Below are 17,809 nucleotides of genomic sequence, written 5' to 3' on the forward strand. Positions count from 1 at the left end.
TCTGGGCTGTTTCATGTCCTCTCTGGGTCTCAGTGGGAAGGTGCCAGGGTTATTTCCAAATACATTCTGAAATGAAGCTTCCTGGACAGTGGCAAAGCTTAGATTCAGGGCCACCATATGTGAACTGAAGGTTGCCAACTTCTGGAGCACTGTAAAGGCCACAGAAATTTAAAAAAAAAAAACAGACCAGGTGCCAGAACACTCTTATGTGGTGCCACCATTGTCATGGACATGTCGCAGGCTCACACGGTTCCCAGCAGATGATGGCACTTGGTCTGGCCAGCACTTTCTAAGTTCCCTTTGCTCCATTTTTTAGGGAGGTTCCTGAGCTGTCACTCTTCACTGGAGTTATGCTCTTGACCATCACTGCTTCCTGGGGAGAGATCTGTAAATATTCCACCCCACCTCCATTCCTGTGCTCACCTGCAGCAACCTATGGCTGTATAAATCCATCCTCCCAGGACAAACAGTGAAGAGGACTGCAAGGGACAACCTGGGGTACCACCCAGGCTGGCCAGGCAGAGAGACTACCATGCATCAAGGACAGTGTCCACACAAGGAGTGGCCCGGTGTGGCCAGGGTCCCCTGCTATGACTTCTGAGCTGTGGGAGGCAGGCAACAGGGGCTGCCTTGACAGTTGTGCCTGTAGATAGTACAGTGGGGGAAAGGGTGGGTCCAGAGGCCAGGATATTCAACAGGCCATAGCCTTAGTCTTACTGAGTCCAAACTGGGCTACAGTTTTCCTTGCCACCAGAGGGGGCAGGTACTGTCAGGGCAGATGCTATAGGACAAGACCCTGAGTGGAGAATGGGAATCACAATTAGTCCTCCAGCCTCCATGGATTCTTCACTGCCTACTAAAGACTCTCTACTCTAAATGGGCCCCACTACTTCAGCCAAAGGGCTGGGATGTCCTGGGAGGACCTCATCCTGTGCCAGGGCCAGTGGTAGCTCAGTTTCCTCCACCCCTACTGCCAGGTTCTGAGCAGACAACTGAGGTACAAAAGGCCAGCCTGTTGGCTGTGAATGTCAAGAGGACAGCATGATAGGCCCAGTGCTGAATGCCTACCCAGTAAGCACTGCTCCTTTCCTTGGGGGTCTTTGGTTCTCTGTGATTCCAGATCCTGACAGCACTTGCAGCCTGGTTTCACATAGCTCAGGGCAGGTCCGTGGGAAGGGTTGGCTCCTCGGGGGACCTGGGAGTAGTGCCTGTTTGCCCTGGCCTGCTCTGGACTGGCCTTGCTGGGCCTCATGCTAGGCAGACTCATAGCAATCTCTTGTGAGAGAAACAGGTTACCTGTCTGCCTTCAATAATTCCTATAGCCTTCCCAGCCACCCCAAACTAGGAAGGGGCACGTTTCATGGGTGAGGTCTTGAGGCTGTGAGGCTCTTAGGATCTAAACCCTAAGCCTGGTGCTCTTCTCTATCACCATGCCATGCTCAGGGTCTGGGCTCTGTGGGGCCACGTGTAGGCACGGGTCACAGCAGATAGGCACTGAGACCTTCGATGCTGAGCTTAGAGTAGGTCATGACCGCAAAAGGGTTAAATAAAAGGCCCCCACTCCCATCATTACAGGTTTTCTATTTTTTTCTACAATCACCTTTTTTAACCTGTGCCACAGCCAGTCCCACTTTATAGTCGAGGGAGAAAAAGTGGTCAAATTCATCCATGCTGGGGCCAGCTAGGGCCAGAGGCCACATGTGATCCTGTACTGTGTCCTCTAGGCTGCTGGGGCTCCACCCATGGGGAGACAAGGCTCAAAGAGAAGCATATGTGCCTTGATCCTTCTGGTACTGAATGCAGAGTCCCTTTTTGCTGGCTATGGCTTCCCACTCAATAACCACAGATTGCATTGGTCAGCATTTCTGGAGTGCTCTTTCAAATGGGAATTCTGAAGTGTGAGGACACAAAAGCCAAAGCTCTTGGGGAGTATGGAGAGGGCACAAGTTTTCTAGCTCTTAACTATTCGTTGCTTGAGCAAGGCCCATGGCCCTGTGGGGAAGGGATTTGTCTATGGTCACTTGTGGCTGGGTCCAACTGCCCCAGAGGCTGTGAGTGTTCTGGGGGTGCGGTGCCGTTGAATTCCTCCTGTGGTGATTGTGGGTCACCACAGTCCAGGCAAATGTGTATGGGTTTAGAGCTCTAGATTGGCCTCAGCAGGGAATTTTAAGACTTGAGACCCAGGGCCCTGGGCTGACGGTGAATGAAATTAGAGAAAGTGCAGGACTGAGGAGGCATTCACCAAATGTGCAATGAAGACTGCATTAGGGTTTTAGCCAAGCTACTGGCCATCCTGGACTTGTCCCCAGTCCAGTTCAGAGCCACACGTAGGAAAGAGGTAACTTTTGCTCTACCCAAGCAACCCTGGGTGTTCCCCAGATGCCCAAGGCTCCTCCTCTGGCTGATTGTCTTTCAAGTACCTCCAGAAATTAGATGGGAACCCAAGATGGGTGAAGAGGGCTGTGAACCCCATTAGCATACAAAGCCAGGCCTAAGTGACCTATCCTCATCTCCACCCACTCTCTTGTTCAAGGTCAGTCAAAGAATTCCTCCTGGGTGGCAGATCTCCAACATCTACCTGGTGACCAGGAGCTAAGTCAGTGAGGCCTCCAGATCGTCCAGTCTCCACCCTGGAGTCTGTTCCTGATAAACAGAAAACTTGTTTTTCAGCTCTTGGATTACACAAATCCCTTAAAACAATAATAATCTACGTCTTAAAACCCAGAGCTGTTCTGATGTGTGCATAATGAGCACAGCTAATGCGCTCAGGAAATTAATTACCCACTGGCCAAGGCAGACTGAACGGATGGGGAGCAGGAAGCAATTCCACCTGGAAGCTCTTGGTACAGTTTGGAAAGGGGCATCTTTATGAACATGCAGAGCTATCACCTGGGAGGTGAAAAGTACACAGACTAGCGAATGAGACCTGCATTAGCTCCAGCCACAAAATCAGTGTAGGCAGTGCCACCCATCTCAGGCAGTGCTAGGCTCTGCATATAGTACCTGGGACTTTGTGCTGCCTGGTCCTTCCTTGACCCTAGTGCAGGATGTCTTGTGCCCAAGTTTTCTCTGCAAAGTGCTGTGTAAAACAGTCCCCTTGGTCCTTCCCCAACAGTGACCCACAGCCCTTGGTTATATTCTATAAGGTCCAGATCTAATCACCTTCATCCCAATCCACTCAGGCCCTGCTCCCAGCATGTGGGCTGTCTTCTGTTCTGCAAGGTAGTCTTCGATGTAAAGGAGATCCTCAGGTCCTCCAAGGGCTGCTCAATATAGTGCCCAGCTGACCTTAGGAGAGGAAGGACATTACTTTCTCTCCCTGGACTGTGTGAGCTTGCCAGGGCCTGGATCTGCACATATCAGGTGTGACTACTCCCTGAATGAAGGGCATGGGGTTATTTCAGATGGAGAGGAATCCCCAGTTTGAGTGGATGCTGTCAAAGGGGACGGCAAATATTGTGACAAAGGGGAGGCAGAATACTGAGGATGCTTCTCTGTGCAGTGGTATTCTTTTAACTCTGTCCCTGGAAAGCAGGAGTGAAGGTCAGATAAGTGTGCAGCCACCCTGGAAAATTACCCCTCTCTAAGGGGATGAACAAGAACAGATATAATACATGTGGTGAGTGGGCCAGACTTAGGAATCCCTGAGGAACCATGAAGCAGTGACAGACACTGTTTTGCTCTTCAAAAAGATGCAAACAGTGGCTCCAGTGATTCCCTGAAAAACTAAGCCTGACCTAGGGTTGAGGATGCACTGCCTGTGGCATGCTGGGAAATGTTTAACAACTGGCTTGGAATAGGGGGAGTCAGACAGATTTGTAGTGTTTGCTAATTTCTGTGGTGTAATTACTGCCACTTGGATGATTTTATGCTATTAACATGATGTCAGCCTGCTCACAATCTTCTTAAAGACTGAAAAATTGGCTCTTGAGAGCTGGTATGAGCTAGCTCCAGCCCCCCTCCCCCAGTGGACTGGCATGGAGAGGGAGACTCTGCCACTGCTAATCCCTAACCCGGTCTCAGAGCCCTCCTCTGCGAGAGGCAGGCAACGAGGGCAAGCAGTTGTTTTCCTTCTTTAAAGATTATTAAACTAGGTCAAGGGGCTGAGCCAAGCAAGCTTATAAAGGGGTGCCCCCTCCCCACCTAAGGCCCACCTGGCAGACCTCCTGTCTTAGTAGGGTCTCCATTCTGAGATCCAAGGATGACCATGCACATCAATATGCAGATTCTGCCAAGCCGTGTGGCAGATTCAGCTTGGTGGAAAAAAGTGATGGGACCTGGTGTCCCAGCTGCTGCACAGCTGTGTTTAGGGATGGGAGAGTGGTCTCCAGTGGTATAGCAGGTGATTGACTACCATGAAGGACAGCTGATGTACTGAATAACAGAACCAGGTTCACGAGGAGGAGATAGGGATAGATGAAAAAGCCTTTTTAGGAACCTAAAGTTGCAACACACAGGTGTAGATGGTGTAGGGAACAGGAAGGCATAGTGAGAGGCAGCTCAGGGCCCAGGTTTTATTTTACCAAGGCCCCACCAAGAGCAAGGAGCCACTGCACAAAGGGGACTAAGGAATGGCCTTGCCTTTGGAAGCTCCCAGTGTGACAGGGAAGGAGGAAGGGAAAGAAGTTGCTAGTGAGAGGCGCCTCTATGGCTATGTATCCCCCTAGGAGCAGGAGGAAGGAGTTTCCAGCCCAAGGGTCTGAAATACCAGTTGGCAAGTACCATGGACCTTGGGCCAGGTCATGCCCCCTTCTCCACACATATCCCTGCCCCTCGGCCTTTCAGAGATTAGAGCCAATACCCAATGGGTACTGACATGAAGCCAGGGCCCTGGCTGAGCAGTACCCAATTTTCAAAGATCCAGAACACAGACTCAGAGCAGCCCAAGGCCCACTCAGGTGCGAACCAAATGGCTGCAGCACCAGTTAGGATTGGGATGATGTCCAGGTAGCACAGCCAGAGACCTTGGGCTGGGAAGCCTGCATTGAGGTTGTGGTAGAGGGTATTCACAAGTGCTGGCAGCACCTCTGGAATGGTCCAGCTATGCCTGTATATCCAGTGAAGAGGATGCTGCTTGGAGAGATGGTTTGAACAGCTAATCCCTGTGTGCCTACTGTGCATCTGCCACAGTAAGGCCCTGTCTCCCACCTTTGTGGATCCTCTCCAAGTTGTGCCTCTGCTGTCCAGAATTTAGAAACACAAACCTCTGTTGGCCTAGTCCCATCTCTGGCTCTGGCCCAGGAGGTCTCTGCTGTCCCACGGTCACAATGATTTGTGGATGTCACAGACAAATTGCACATGATCTGGACACAACAAAAGATGAGAAGAAGCTGCTGGGAGATCAGTGCCCAATGTGAGAGCAGTGAGCTTCTGTCAGGTTGGCAGTTCACCTCTCTGGCACAGTTTTCAGCATTAGACACTACTACTGAAGCGACACCCTGGACTGGGTCAGGAGCAGGAGGCAAAGTGGGAACATGCTGCATCAGAGTACTCTGTTGTCCTGCCACTGAATGGGTGGGGGATGGTGCCGGGGAGATGGCCACTCATGTCTCCCAAGCCCTACTGGGTACTCTCCATTCTTCCTAAAGGGCAGCTGGTATACAGTGGTTCTCAGGGTGGAACCCAGTCTATACCAAGTCTCTCAATGGAGCACCTTTGCAGTTCATAGGATATACAGCTGATAGTTAAGACTAGATCTCTGGAATCTCCTGGAGGCAGTACTGGACCCTCGCTGAGAGCTAGACTCAGTCTGGCACTATGTAATATAAACTCTGCCTCCTGTGCAAAGTTGACTGTGTAAGATCACTAAGGGATTTTTAAGTCTATGTTGAAGTCTGTGTGTGCTGGGAGAAGGAGCTTGTCCATCCCTGGCTGTTTCCCATTTGTAATCCCCTTCTTTGGTCAGATGTAACCAGCTCCATTATCAAGAGGTGAGAGCTGGTTTTACTGTGCACATCTGGCATATCCTTTAGTGCCTCATTTCATGACACAGCTGTATAAGTGCCATTTTAAAAGCACTAAAACAAGTTTCTTTTCAGGCCAAAAAACCAACCACAGTGCTAGCATGCTGTTCACAGGGCAGCCTCTGGCCACTCATTTCTCAATGGCATGACCCCTCTGAGAGATCAGCACTTGTGGAGTGCCCCATAGAAGGGCTGAAGCCATGGCCTTGGGACTCTAAATTTTCCCAAACTTGTTTCCTGCCCACTCTAGGCACTCAGTGTCTGCTGTGTGACAATATCCCGCTTACAATACGGGTGGTGGTTTCAGGCTGTGTGTGGGCAACTGACCTGACTAAGGGTGGGGAAAGGCTGCTCAGGAGACCAACAGCAGGACACGGGCCATTGTCTAGAGCTGGGCAAAAGCCATCTGCCTGGTGTTTGGCTGCTGTAGTACTCATCACCTACAGAACCTGCCCCCTCAAAGGCAATGTCCCCTGTGTCCCTACCCATCCCCTTTCTGATACATGTTGATCATCTGTGCCTTGGTTAAATGAAGGAGGGACACCAGGCCTTCCTGAGTGAACCATATTGTGGCCCAGCCCACCTGTGAGGCCCAACTGGCCACCATTCGTCCTAGGTGAAAGCAAAATGGATCACTCCTGAGACTGTCTGCTGGCGCTAGAGAAAGGGGGCAGGTGTTCTTGGGATGAAGGTTTATAGATATCAGGTAGCAGATGTGCTGGTGTGACTGCCCCCCTACCCCCACTCCCCAAGCTCCCTGTGCAAATATTAAAACTTGGCTCACAATCATGCTCAGCCCCCAGCCAGGGCCTTGTGCCTGCACAGCAGGCCCCCAGCAGGCTTACAGCGGGCACACAATGAGCCTGTTACAGGGCTGGGAATGCTGACAGCTCTGTCGGGAAATGGGCAGCAAGCTCCCTGTGGGTATCCAAGTGAGAATATTTGACACTTTACAACCAAGTCTCTTAATCTGTTCCTTTTGAAAGATCCCTCCATTAAGTGTCCAGCAGAGTCCATAAGCTGATCCGCAGGGACAGAAGCTGGGTGGCAGGCATCTGCTTCCCCACACTTCCCTTGGACTCCCGAATGCCTCTGAGAAGGGCGTGAAGACAGCCCCACTGGTCACCGCTGTGCTTGTTATTCCCCCAGTGCTGCTGGGTGCAGGCCTCTCAACTCCTCTTTGTCTACAGTTCTCTTGAGGCCACAAAGCAACCTGTTTCTGTCAACTGACCCTTTGTAAATTCACTAAAGAGGAAGAGCAGAGCTTCTGCCTTGGGTTGGATTGAGTGGGTCCTCACAGGTTTCAGGGTCTGTCCTCATGTAGCAGGATATGGTAGGGTGAGAAATTATCCACTGCAACCCTGCACCTGACCTTGGTGCCCTGTCTGCACAGAAACAACAGGTGCTTCTGTTCCACGGAATCATTCAGGACGGTGCCCGAGAGAAATTCCCATGTGTCACTGGGTTGTGTTTTAGTCACCGATGCCATCTGAGGGTGTATGGGGGGGTACTAGAGGCTCACATGGCTCTAGAATCGCCATGCTTGCCAGGATTGCAAGGGGAACTGGCCCTAGCACCTTTCGAATCCTCTTTGGGGCAAGAGTAGGAATTGTGGCCAAGAGTGGCTCCCCATATCTGCTTGTTGCCAGGGTCCATGGATGCCTTGGAATCTACCTCCCCTCGCCTCCAAGGTGCTGCCCCGCACTTGCTGCAATCCTCACGCCCAGGAGCCTAGAGATGCTGACGCTCTCCTTGGCAACGTGCTGACGCAGAAGCCAGCAGGCGGGCTGAGGTGGGGGGGGGTGCTGTGGCTCCTTTGCCAGGCATGGGGGCAGGGGGCACCGCCAGCCTCTGTCAGACAGAAGATGAGGCCTTGTGGCTGAGTAGGGAAGGAGAGCTCTGGAGAAGCGATATCTAGGGCCTTGGCACCTGGCCCTGAGGATCATTTAGCTTTTGCAAAAATTAGTATGGCCTGTTCTTGGCTGATTTGCTTTTCCCAGGGCTGTAAGGACAGTTCAAGGCATTCCAGGAGGAAAGGGCAGACGGTGGCAGGCTTGTCTTAGCCTCTATGCCAGCACTGGCCCTGGCCTGACTGGAGGGAGAGGCAGGCGGTGCTCACTGCCGGCACCACCCCAGGAGGAATCTCGGGCGAGTATTGTCTTTCCTCAGCAGCCTGTTTGTTTTCCATCCCCAGATATTACTGGTGGAGCATGAAAGGTCAGAACCATTTGGAATCCAGTGAATTTCCAGCCTCATTTGGGTTTCTCATCAAGAATTTCCTTTTCTGGTGAATAATCACTTCTTCAGGGCTGCAGAAACTAGGGTGGTAGAGGTGTGCAAGCCCAGCTGCCAGCCCCTACCAGTGCCTGCCACTTCAGAAAATGCCTTGAAAACCTTAGAGCCTGGTCCCTTTAGGAGGTGAGTGCAGGGAAAAAAATCTAGTGTCTTCTCAAGAGCTTATTCAGGAATATACAGTGACCCACCCAGTGATGAAAACTCAGAGGAAGAGTATGCAGGTTCTTGGGCTGGGGTCAGGGATTGGGTTCTCAAGGGGGCATCACTGGGATGAGTCCTGAAGAACAAAACAGGAAGGTCCTGAGCTTAATGCTGAACAAAACGCTGTTATGAGAGCAAAACAAGCTGCTAATGGCCAGAGCAGAGAGGGGAGAGGCAGCAGAATGGGGGGCAGGGGCAGGCAAAGGTGTGGCCTTGGGCCTGACGAGGACCGTTCACCTGCCTTCCCACTGACTGGCTCAGAGAACACAGATGATAGCCAAAGCCTGCCATGAAACTCAGAGTGCAGGCTTTCTGCCTTTGGGCCAGGCAACCTATGGATATGGTCTGGAAAGGATGATCTAGGAGCCAAGCCTGGCACTGAGGAAACTCACCATGCCTGCCCTGGAGATGGTAGGTGAGGCACCCTGGGATCCAGGCCTAGAAGGCTCCTTAGCCATTTCTCATCAGCTCCGGGCACAGAAGTAGGAGCACAGAGAGCCAACTGTCTGAGCTGGTATGACTGGTAATTGTGGTGTGGCCAGCAGATCTGCCATGATACTGATCCCCAGGCCAAGCCCATGTACTTGACTTTGTCTCACAGCCTGTTCAATCCAAAGTTCTCTGTTCTCAGTAATGCCTATCAAGGGAGCCTGACTTTGATCATCTGCTGGGATGTCAGCTCTAACAAGAACATGAAGTGCCAGAGAGGGGACATTCAGAGGAGTAAGAGGGCTAAAACCCTGAAGACATCTCATTCATATAGAGACAGCCTTAGACTAGACCACAGCATCTCCGAATTATCACCTCACCACTAGTGCCATCATAATAGCTGAGCACAATTCTAGGGAAGAGTCCAGATGCACGAAAGGAAGATGACCTGTTCCTGCCTCCATAGCTACCTGATGAAGAGGCCACAGACCTCCTCTCAGAGAACATTCTGGCATTGAGCACTGTGGCCAGACTCTGGAGCCTTTCACCGACTCTCTTGGAGGCCCCAGAACCAAAGTTAGAAACCTCAGACGAAACCAAGTAATAAAGCTGCCACACGCCTTAACAAGACTGGATGAAGGAAGGAGCTCCATCTTTGCTACCAACTTCAGAGGCCAGTTTTTCAAAGTATGGAGGCTGGGCTCTCATCTGGTGGCGGTTCCATTTGCACAATATTCCTCCACCAGCATCACTGCTTCCCTCTGAGCTCCAGGGCACACACAGCCCCACTCACTGCTCCTTAAGGGACTTCCTGTTTGTCTCCATTCCCCCACTACACTAGGCTCTGGGTCTTTTCTCAGTGCTCCTGTCTAGCATAAACCTCTGCTGAGGATAGTCCCAGGACGTCCATCACTTGTCTGCCCCTTTTGGGTGTCTGGGGAGGCCATAGGTCCCTTGTGTACTGGGCCTTCTACCTTGTTTGGGCTAGAAGATGGGGCCCACCATGTCCTTGCCAGGCGCCTCTTTGGTCTCCTGTCTGAGTAACTCCCCTCTCAAGCCCTCACCAGCTTAGCACTGGCCTAGGTCTCTCTTTGCCCATCCCTGCCCTAATCATGCCTCTGATCCCCCTTCCCCACATAGCTGTTCACAGCCCAAGCCAACGGTTCCACTGAATCTTCATCCACTTACTGAGTTTCCACCCTGAGAACCCCAAGCCCAGGTCCTGGTGCCATGGGATTATACTTTGTTAACTAGACTCTGGGGATTGAGATGGGGTTCTGCGGGTGGCTATAGGTCCTCAGACCTATACTGTCCAGCGCTGGTAAGAGCTTCACAGATCTGCCAGACGGCTATGTGGAGCAACAATAGCACCTGGCTAGGCCTTGTCTTCTCTTATCCTGTGGCCTCTGTGGCCTAAAAGCTTAAGGTAGGGGCATAATCGCTATACTGCACAGCTGGGAAAGGCCTGAGAAGCCAGGGTCAGTAAGGGCCACAGGTGCATTTCCATCTGCTGCTGAGGGCAGGGTGATTGCACTTGATGGGGTGGTAAGCTAGGCTGCCTTCGGTGCAGCCCAGGAGTATGGTGTCACTTGGGGGTGGGAGTTCCAACAGTCTGTGAAAGCACAGTCATCTAGGTTAAAATCAGGCTTCCCAGATGAGGGTAGCCCCAAAGAGCTATCTTACAGGGGGACCCATAAGGCCTAACACTCTGGGATTGATGTCAGGCAGAAGGGACCCTGACGTACTGCTGTACCCACAACACAAGCCATGTCCCACACTGTGTTTTCTGAGCACAGCACAGATATTCGAGGCCTCATCTCACTGGAGCCAGCTGTAGACACTGGGTAGCTGTGACAGGCTCAGTCCCAGTTTTCCTGACTGTGACCTCTCCCTGCCCATGCAAGTCTACCTGCTTCCCAGGACAGCAGGAACAAGCAGTGGAAAACTGGGCCTCACTCACCGTCTGGTTATCCTCGTAGAGCTTCAGGTCGTAGCCACTAAGCTCCACACAGAAGATGATGGCTGTGACACCCTCGAAGCAGTGGATCCACTTTTTTCGCTCTGACCTCTGCCCACCCACATCCACCATCTTGAAAGTGAGCTCCTTGAAGGTGAATTTATTCTCCACAATACCTGTGGTCATGTCCCGGGAACGCAAAATATCCTCAACGGTGGGGATGTAGTCAGGTGCTGCAATGCGCTCAAGGTCATTCAAATAGTAGGCTGCGTTGTCCTCTAGGTGGTACTCGCTGGAGCGACCAAAGCAGGCCTGTGCCCCAGGATCAGCCCACAGCCGCCGCATGACACCCAGCAGCTCGGGTGTAATCTCGCCCTTGCTCTCAGCCGGCCCCGTCAACGCAAAGAGCTGCACAGCGTCATAGGCGCGGTCAGGGTTGTGGAAGTCGATCTTGAGGGCAGCCAGGGCCCGGATGATGCGAGTCAGTGAGTCAATGGCATTGTAGATGATGAGGGGCTTATACTCCTTGCAGGCCTCCAGGTTGAAGCCACCACTGTGGATGATCTTCATCTGCTTGACAATGGTGCTCTTGCCTGAGTTGCTGGTGCCCAGAAGGAGCAGCTTGATCTCTCGACGCTGCCGTTGGCTCTCTGAGCGCAGGTGGCGGTCGATTCTCCGGGACCTCCGAGCCGCCTCTTTCTCCTCTGAGCTTTGCCGACATCCCATGGTCCGGCAGCGGCAGGCCCAGAAGTAGAGCACAGGTTGGTGCCTCTCGCTGTCACCACTGAGCAGGGATGGCCTCAGTGAGAGATGCAGAAATATGGGTCAGTGCACTCAGCAAACAAGAGTCAGCTGTCCTGGGAGCACTTAGTGCTGGCTGGGGGGCAAGGCCATGCCACCCTGCAGTCCCTGCCCCAGTGCCTCTTCTCTAGCTGGCATGGTGCTTCGTGCAGTGGGGCGGTGGCCGCACCTCCCCTCTAGCGACACTCCACCTCCCTTGTCAGCTGCGTGGCCTGATTTGCTGTAGTCATTCCCTATCCTTGGTCACGGTGGGAAGCCGTCCACTTGTGTCTGCCTGGGCTGCTGCCCGTCTTCCTAGGCTGCTGCCGTCTGGTTGCTGGTTGCTGTGGCGATGCTGCTAAGCACGGCTGGAGGGCCCAGTGCTCCCTGTGGCCCCCCTGCCTTGGGCTCCCAGCCGTGCATCCGGCCCTTCACCTGCCAAACAGAGAACAGTGTGAGCCGCCTGCTGCTTTGGCCCCACCTCACATGGATGGGGAAAGGGAGCAGCTGACTGGGCCTCAGAAAACGCGGGAATGATCCATCAACTCACTACTCCTCTGGAGTGCTGCAGAGTTAGTACAGCAAAACAAACAGGCCGGTTGATGCCCATTTACTGCACTCCCAGCCAGGCAGTTTGGTTGAAGTCAGGTGCATAAGAGAGCGGGAAGGGAAGTATGCAAGTCCTCTGCCTGCCTGCCCTTATGGTAAACTCACATCCACCACCCCTCCTGGCTTACTGGATCTGGCTGACCTTACCCTTCCTGAACCTCTGCATCTTGCTAGTGTTCAATTATGTGGCCCCACTATGATGCATTCTGTGCCTTATTACTCAAGGGCCCCGATGGAGCTTAGTTCCTGGAGAGTCCCAGGACTCCCAATCCCAGGCCTACAGTCATTGGGCGTCTCCCAGGTTCTCACTGCTTCCTGAAGGAGTTAGGTTATCATTGCTGTCACTGGGCAGAATGTACACTGCAGGAAGGCCAGCCTCTGCCTTCCCTTGAAGGCATTCTGTGGGGCCAACCTCAGAGTAAGCATATGGACAGGAGCCCAAGCAAGGTAGAGGCCACAGACTGCAGGACACTAAGGCATGCCTAAGTGGACAGCAGCTTGGGGCTGGGTCTTGAGAAATAGGCAGAGGTAGCTAAGGCAGGGGACAGGAGGCAGCAGGGAGATAGGACCTGAGCAACAGGTACTGCGGTGAAGTTTGTCCAGGAAAAGCAAGAAAGATTGCTCAACTCCCAAGGGCAATGAGAATCACTTGAGTCCAGGCTAAGGAGGACAATACAGCGGTCTCAAGTCAAACCTTTCATTGACTCTGACTGGGCCTGGACAGCAGGATCAAAACTCCTTCATGCCACTTGCTGACTGGCAGGGAGAGAGGTGCACCCCAGGAAACGTCTAAGACCTGCCAACCCCCTTCCAGCAGGCATTAGGGTTTCTGCCCCACATGAGAGCCCAGGATGGTACCTGCCTCTTGCCTTCCCTCCCCTGGCGTCTTTCTGCTCTGTCATCCTGCCATGGCCAATATTCACCCTCTGATGCTCCCTTCCCACTGTGGAATCCCTACAGTGGGCCTAGGACAAACAGACCCTAGCAGCCAAGGGTCTCTCCTTGTCTCCACTTCTAGGTATGAGCAACATCTGGAATTCAGCCTCTCCCAATCCCTCCACTTACTCTGCTCCAGGATCCTCAGAAAACGGCACTCTGTCTTTCTATCTGTCATCCACACCTCACACCACCCTGCCCATGCCTCTTAAAAGACTTTCTACCTCTAGTCCCAGCAATTCCGCTGAGCCAGGCCCCCAGTTACTAGATCTTTCCCTGGCCCAAGGTTTTGTTCCCTTTGTGGCTGTGACCTCCATTTTCTTCTGTTCTCTTTCTCTCTGGACCAAACTTTGATGTTGCCCCACTGCTCTGAGGATGTCTCAGCCTCTACATGGCCCTTGCCTAGGTATCCTCTTACCTGTCACCAGCTGTGTGGCCTTGGGGATATTACCCTATGAGCTTGTCCCTGACTGGTATTGGTATCTGTGAAGTACCTGTGAAGAGCAACACGTCTAGCACAGTGCCTGGTACTCTAAGTGTCTGCCAGTAGCTATTACTACCCCACTGTCCCTATCACAGTTAGCACCACCCTCTACCCTCTTTTTTTGCCGCCTCAGCTGGGTCTCATCTGTTGTTTTGTACTCGACTCACTGCTGCCTCTATAACCTTCAGCTAACGTGGGACCTGCATGACCTTGTGTGTTGATGTCAGCTCCTACTTTACCAGGAGTGCTGGGCAAGCAGGCTTTTGCCTTAAATCCTACTAACAGAGCAGTGGCTAGCACGTAGGTAACCTTTAGCAGGAACTTTCCCACTTCTCTGCAGTTGTACCCACCAAGAAGCCATGAAGCAGTGTGCCAATGAATACCCTTGCAGCATCTCTGCTGACAAAGCAGTGCATAAAGGGTGTTTAGTCTGCTCCCAATGCGGCTGAAATTATGTCTGAGAATGGAAGCCTTAAGATGTACCATCCTCAAATACAGTAGATGCCCCAGGACCACCTGCTTAGGGATGATGGGTAAGCAATACATGCATGCATACATTGTGTAAGCAAAGGTCTAGAAGCTACTGCGCAAACAATGATGAGTTTTTGTTGTGGAATCCTAAGAAAGTATTTTACTGTTTGTGTTTTATCCTCTTATATTTCCTTCAGTGATGTTAGGAAAAAGGGCTTGCAAATAACTGTCATGGCACTGACAAGACTTGGTCTCTCATCACAAGCCTGGGGCTTGCCTTAGTCTGACATAGACTGGTAGCATGTAGAGGTCAAGGGACCCAGAGCTCCTCTCACATCTCCGCTGATGACCCACAACCCTGGGGGTGGAAAGGTGTATACAACCTTCAGCCTGCTTTGTGGGGTATCTTTTCAGGGACCTTCCCAGCGGCTGCCAGGGGTACTGGGCTCTCCCTGCCATTATTTCAGCACATCTGTTTATGTTCGTTTTCCTGAAAGGCCAGCTTGGGGTGTCCCTTGCTATCATCATTTTTCTTTACTCAGTGTTTTAAAATCTGAGGTACAGTCAGGCTTTAAATGTTCCTTTAACTGGTCAGCATCAAAGACAGAAATCACCTAGAAAACTGGTTCCTCCCAAAAGAACCTCCCAAGTTGTTCACTACCACCTCCAAAGCAGGCTTCTAGCTGCCTTGGGATGCCTTACAGTGACCTCATTGTTGGGACATGGTGTCTTCCAGGGAGGTGACTTCCAGAGCTGTAATTTCTGGATATTGGGTGGAGCAGACCTCTGCTGTGGGTGCGAGCGACACCTGTAAAGATTAAGCCACTGACCACTTCCTGGAAGTACACAATGGCGCCTTGCCTCAGGGCCCCACTGACATCTGTGTCCCACCCCGCAGCAGTGTGGCCTGCGGAGCTCACTAGCTCTGGCACAGGCTATTCTCTGCAAGACTTGGTCTATCACCTGGCTCTCCTCAGGCAGCTCCTGTCTGGTGCCTTTTGCTTGGCTTCTGTACCGGAACTGTGCATGTTCTTCACAGGTCAGCTCACATACAGCACTGCCCCTGCCAGCAGGGTACCCTCTCTCTCCTGCTGAAAGCATCTATCTGCCCTATGCCCTACCTTTTTTCGGTCTTTCCTTTTACAGTAGGATTTCCTTAGGAGCATGGAGGCCATGTGTGTGGAAGAGAGGTAGCTCTTGCTGATCCTGCTCCCTACTGATGATCAATAGCCTCTCAGGGGCTCTAGTTCTATTGGTTGAACAGGTCCGGTTGGGTAGGGTACCTGCATGAGCCTTGTGTGTGGGGGTTCCCCTGCCCCTCCAATCCCTAGCTTCCTCTGTTGCCAACAAGGTCTGTCCTGCTTTGCCCTGGCAGCACACAGTACCAGGTCTTAAGGAGAGTGAACTGTGCCCACCTAGCCTTTAACCCCGCATGGCAGAAAGAAAAGCCTCTCTGTCTGAGCAGTGTTTTGTGCTTCAGGAATTATATGCTCCATCACCCCAACACTGAGAGACTGGGCTTCTGGGAATGAGGAGAGCAGGGTGGGGACAATGGGCTGGCATATGGCGGTCTGAAGTGCTGCTGAGTGGGACGCCCATGTGGCTCCTGATCAGCGTGAATGGGCAGCCACAGGGAAATGGAGAAAATAAAAGGAAAATTGTAGCCAGACAGCAATTGTGCATAACAGGACCTGTATAGCGTAGCAACCAACAGTCGTAACAAGGCAAGGTTTGCTGCTTGAGGCAGCCTTGTCTTTCACCAGTACCAAACAAACTGAAGTCTACCCAGAGTCTTCCCTGCAGCTCTGTGGGCAGCTCTGTGGGCTTGGCCACATTTGGGGGGTATAAGTGTGAAGCAGTGCAATGGATGGGGCATGGGACTGTGCACAGACGCAGAAAAGCCTGTGAGCAGGAGCCTAAGCTTGGTCTAACAGGACCTTAACACAGTTCTGCTCAGTCCTGCCCACTCTGAGGCTTGGCTTCTGCCAGTCCTCTCTCTGAGTCTAACCTGGAGCTTTACTGCACTTTAAGGGAACCTGATGACATTTGGCCCAGAGGCACAGGCCAAGAATTGGATGAGCACATTATTCCCTGGCCCAGAAACTGCTGACCCTTTACCACGCTGCTACCAGGCATAGCTGGAAAAGCCAGAGGAGTAGGCAAGGGAAAGAGCACAATGGGCAGAGGAGCTTGTGCAAAGGTCCTGTAGTATATGTGGCTGTGTAATGGGGACAGCAGTGATGAACTGTGGTGACTCCAGAACTGAAGGGAGGGCAACGTGGCCGGGTACAAAGAGGACAGGTGTACAGCATGAGAGGAAAAGTCAGGGCAGAAAAGAAGCCAGGTTAGGGCCTTGGTCTTCCTTCATGGAGAGAAGAAGCCACTGAAAGGTTTTAAGCCCCTCGTGCAGATCCATGCCCGTGTCTACCTGTCTGGACCTGCTTGAATGTGTCTGTGTGCAGCTGCATGTGTGTGGGTGTGACTGTGTACTGCCTACAGTCCTGCGTTGTATGCAGAAGTGGCCATGGAGACCAACTGTGGTGCACTGGAGGGGTGTGGGGCAACAGGAAGAGGGGCAGAGACTCTGTCATCTCATATTTACCTATTGAGTTGTGGATTTGAGCTAGGTATTTGATAGAGGTGAGGCATGTTCTGCTGAGTAAGGCAACCAAAGACCCAATCTCCAAGTCTGCTCAGCTGGGACAGCAGGATTCAGACCACAGATGGTACACAGAATGACATGGAGCTCTAGATAAGAAGGGTAATGGGTGGAAAGGGCAGACTACAAGTCTGCAAAGGTGGGTGTGGCCAGCCTCCCAAAAGGAGAGTGATGGCTGTGAATAGGTGGTGAAGCAGGCAGACAAGCAGGCATCTGAGGATGACGGCATTGCTGGTAGAAAGCTGGGAAAGTGCCTGCTAGTCTAAGAGACAGGAGGAATAGCTAGTGTTGAGGTCACCAGGCAAGTCACCCAGGGGACAGTCAGGGTTTGGGCAAGAGATGCCATGACCCTATGGGTGCTGGACTGAGCTAGAGCGGGGGAGGCTCCTGCACACTTGATGTCTAGGTGAGAAGTGACAATGTGGGCAAGGGCTGAGGAGGCAGATTCAGCAGGTGGCTCCATGAGACACAGACTGTGCAGTGGGCAGTGCCTCTTGATGAATGGCAGCTATGTGGAGCAGGAAAGCATTCAGAGTGCCCCCTGGGACTGGACCTGGGTGGTTTTGGAGAGAGAATGGTGGGAGGAAGCAACAGGTGTAGAGGGGGCTGTTATTTGCCCTAGTTGTGTGGGACCTTATTCTTTTATGCCTGGAGCTTAGTACAGATGTGTGAACTGCATTAATCACTGAGCACCAGCCAGCCCCACCCCCACATCCAAAGCTTGAGCACACAGCATGGTAAATTCACCAGGCCTGAGTCTGCAGCTGCCCTGCCTCCTCTCTGGCAGTCTTGGGAAACTAGCTTGCCCTGGTCTCTGGTTTCAGACAAGCAGGCTTTTCTGACTCATCTACCCAAAGGTTTCCAGGGTGCTGAACCTGCTTAAGAACCCCTTTGGTTAAAGTCCCTTGCTCCCTGAAGTCTCTAGGCCAGACTCTGCAGCACATGTGGGGGCTACTCCTTTCAGGACCCTCCTTGCCTGCACTCGGGCCTTTGACCCTGGTCACCTAATGCCACGCTGACCCCTT

At 52.4% G+C, this 17,809-nt stretch overlaps 2 protein-coding genes across 6 annotated transcripts in view; one reads left to right on the forward strand and one right to left on the reverse strand.

The window, feature by feature from the left end:
• The window catches only part of Rsph14 (radial spoke head 14 homolog), an 84,409-nt gene that overhangs the window by 39,300 nt on the left and 27,300 nt on the right, over positions 1 to 17,809 (forward strand). The gene's annotated exons all lie outside the window — the stretch shown is intronic.
• Positions 1 to 17,809, reverse strand: part of Gnaz (G protein subunit alpha z) — a 55,108-nt gene that overhangs the window by 19,078 nt on the left and 18,221 nt on the right. For both annotated transcript variants that reach the window (XM_063225869.1, XM_063225870.1), the window contains exon 2: positions 10,849 to 12,060. In XM_063225869.1, the coding sequence (XP_063081939.1) occupies positions 10,849 to 11,571 (723 nt within the window). In that variant the 5' untranslated portion in view covers positions 11,572 to 12,060. The remainder of the gene's footprint in view (positions 1 to 10,848; positions 12,061 to 17,809) is intronic.

This window comes from Cavia porcellus, unplaced genomic scaffold, assembly GCF_034190915.1.
Source record: "Cavia porcellus strain 051 isolate PalLab524CR breed Dunkin Hartley unplaced genomic scaffold, mCavPor4.1 scaffold_16, whole genome shotgun sequence".
NCBI lineage: Eukaryota > Metazoa > Chordata > Mammalia > Rodentia > Caviidae > Cavia > Cavia porcellus.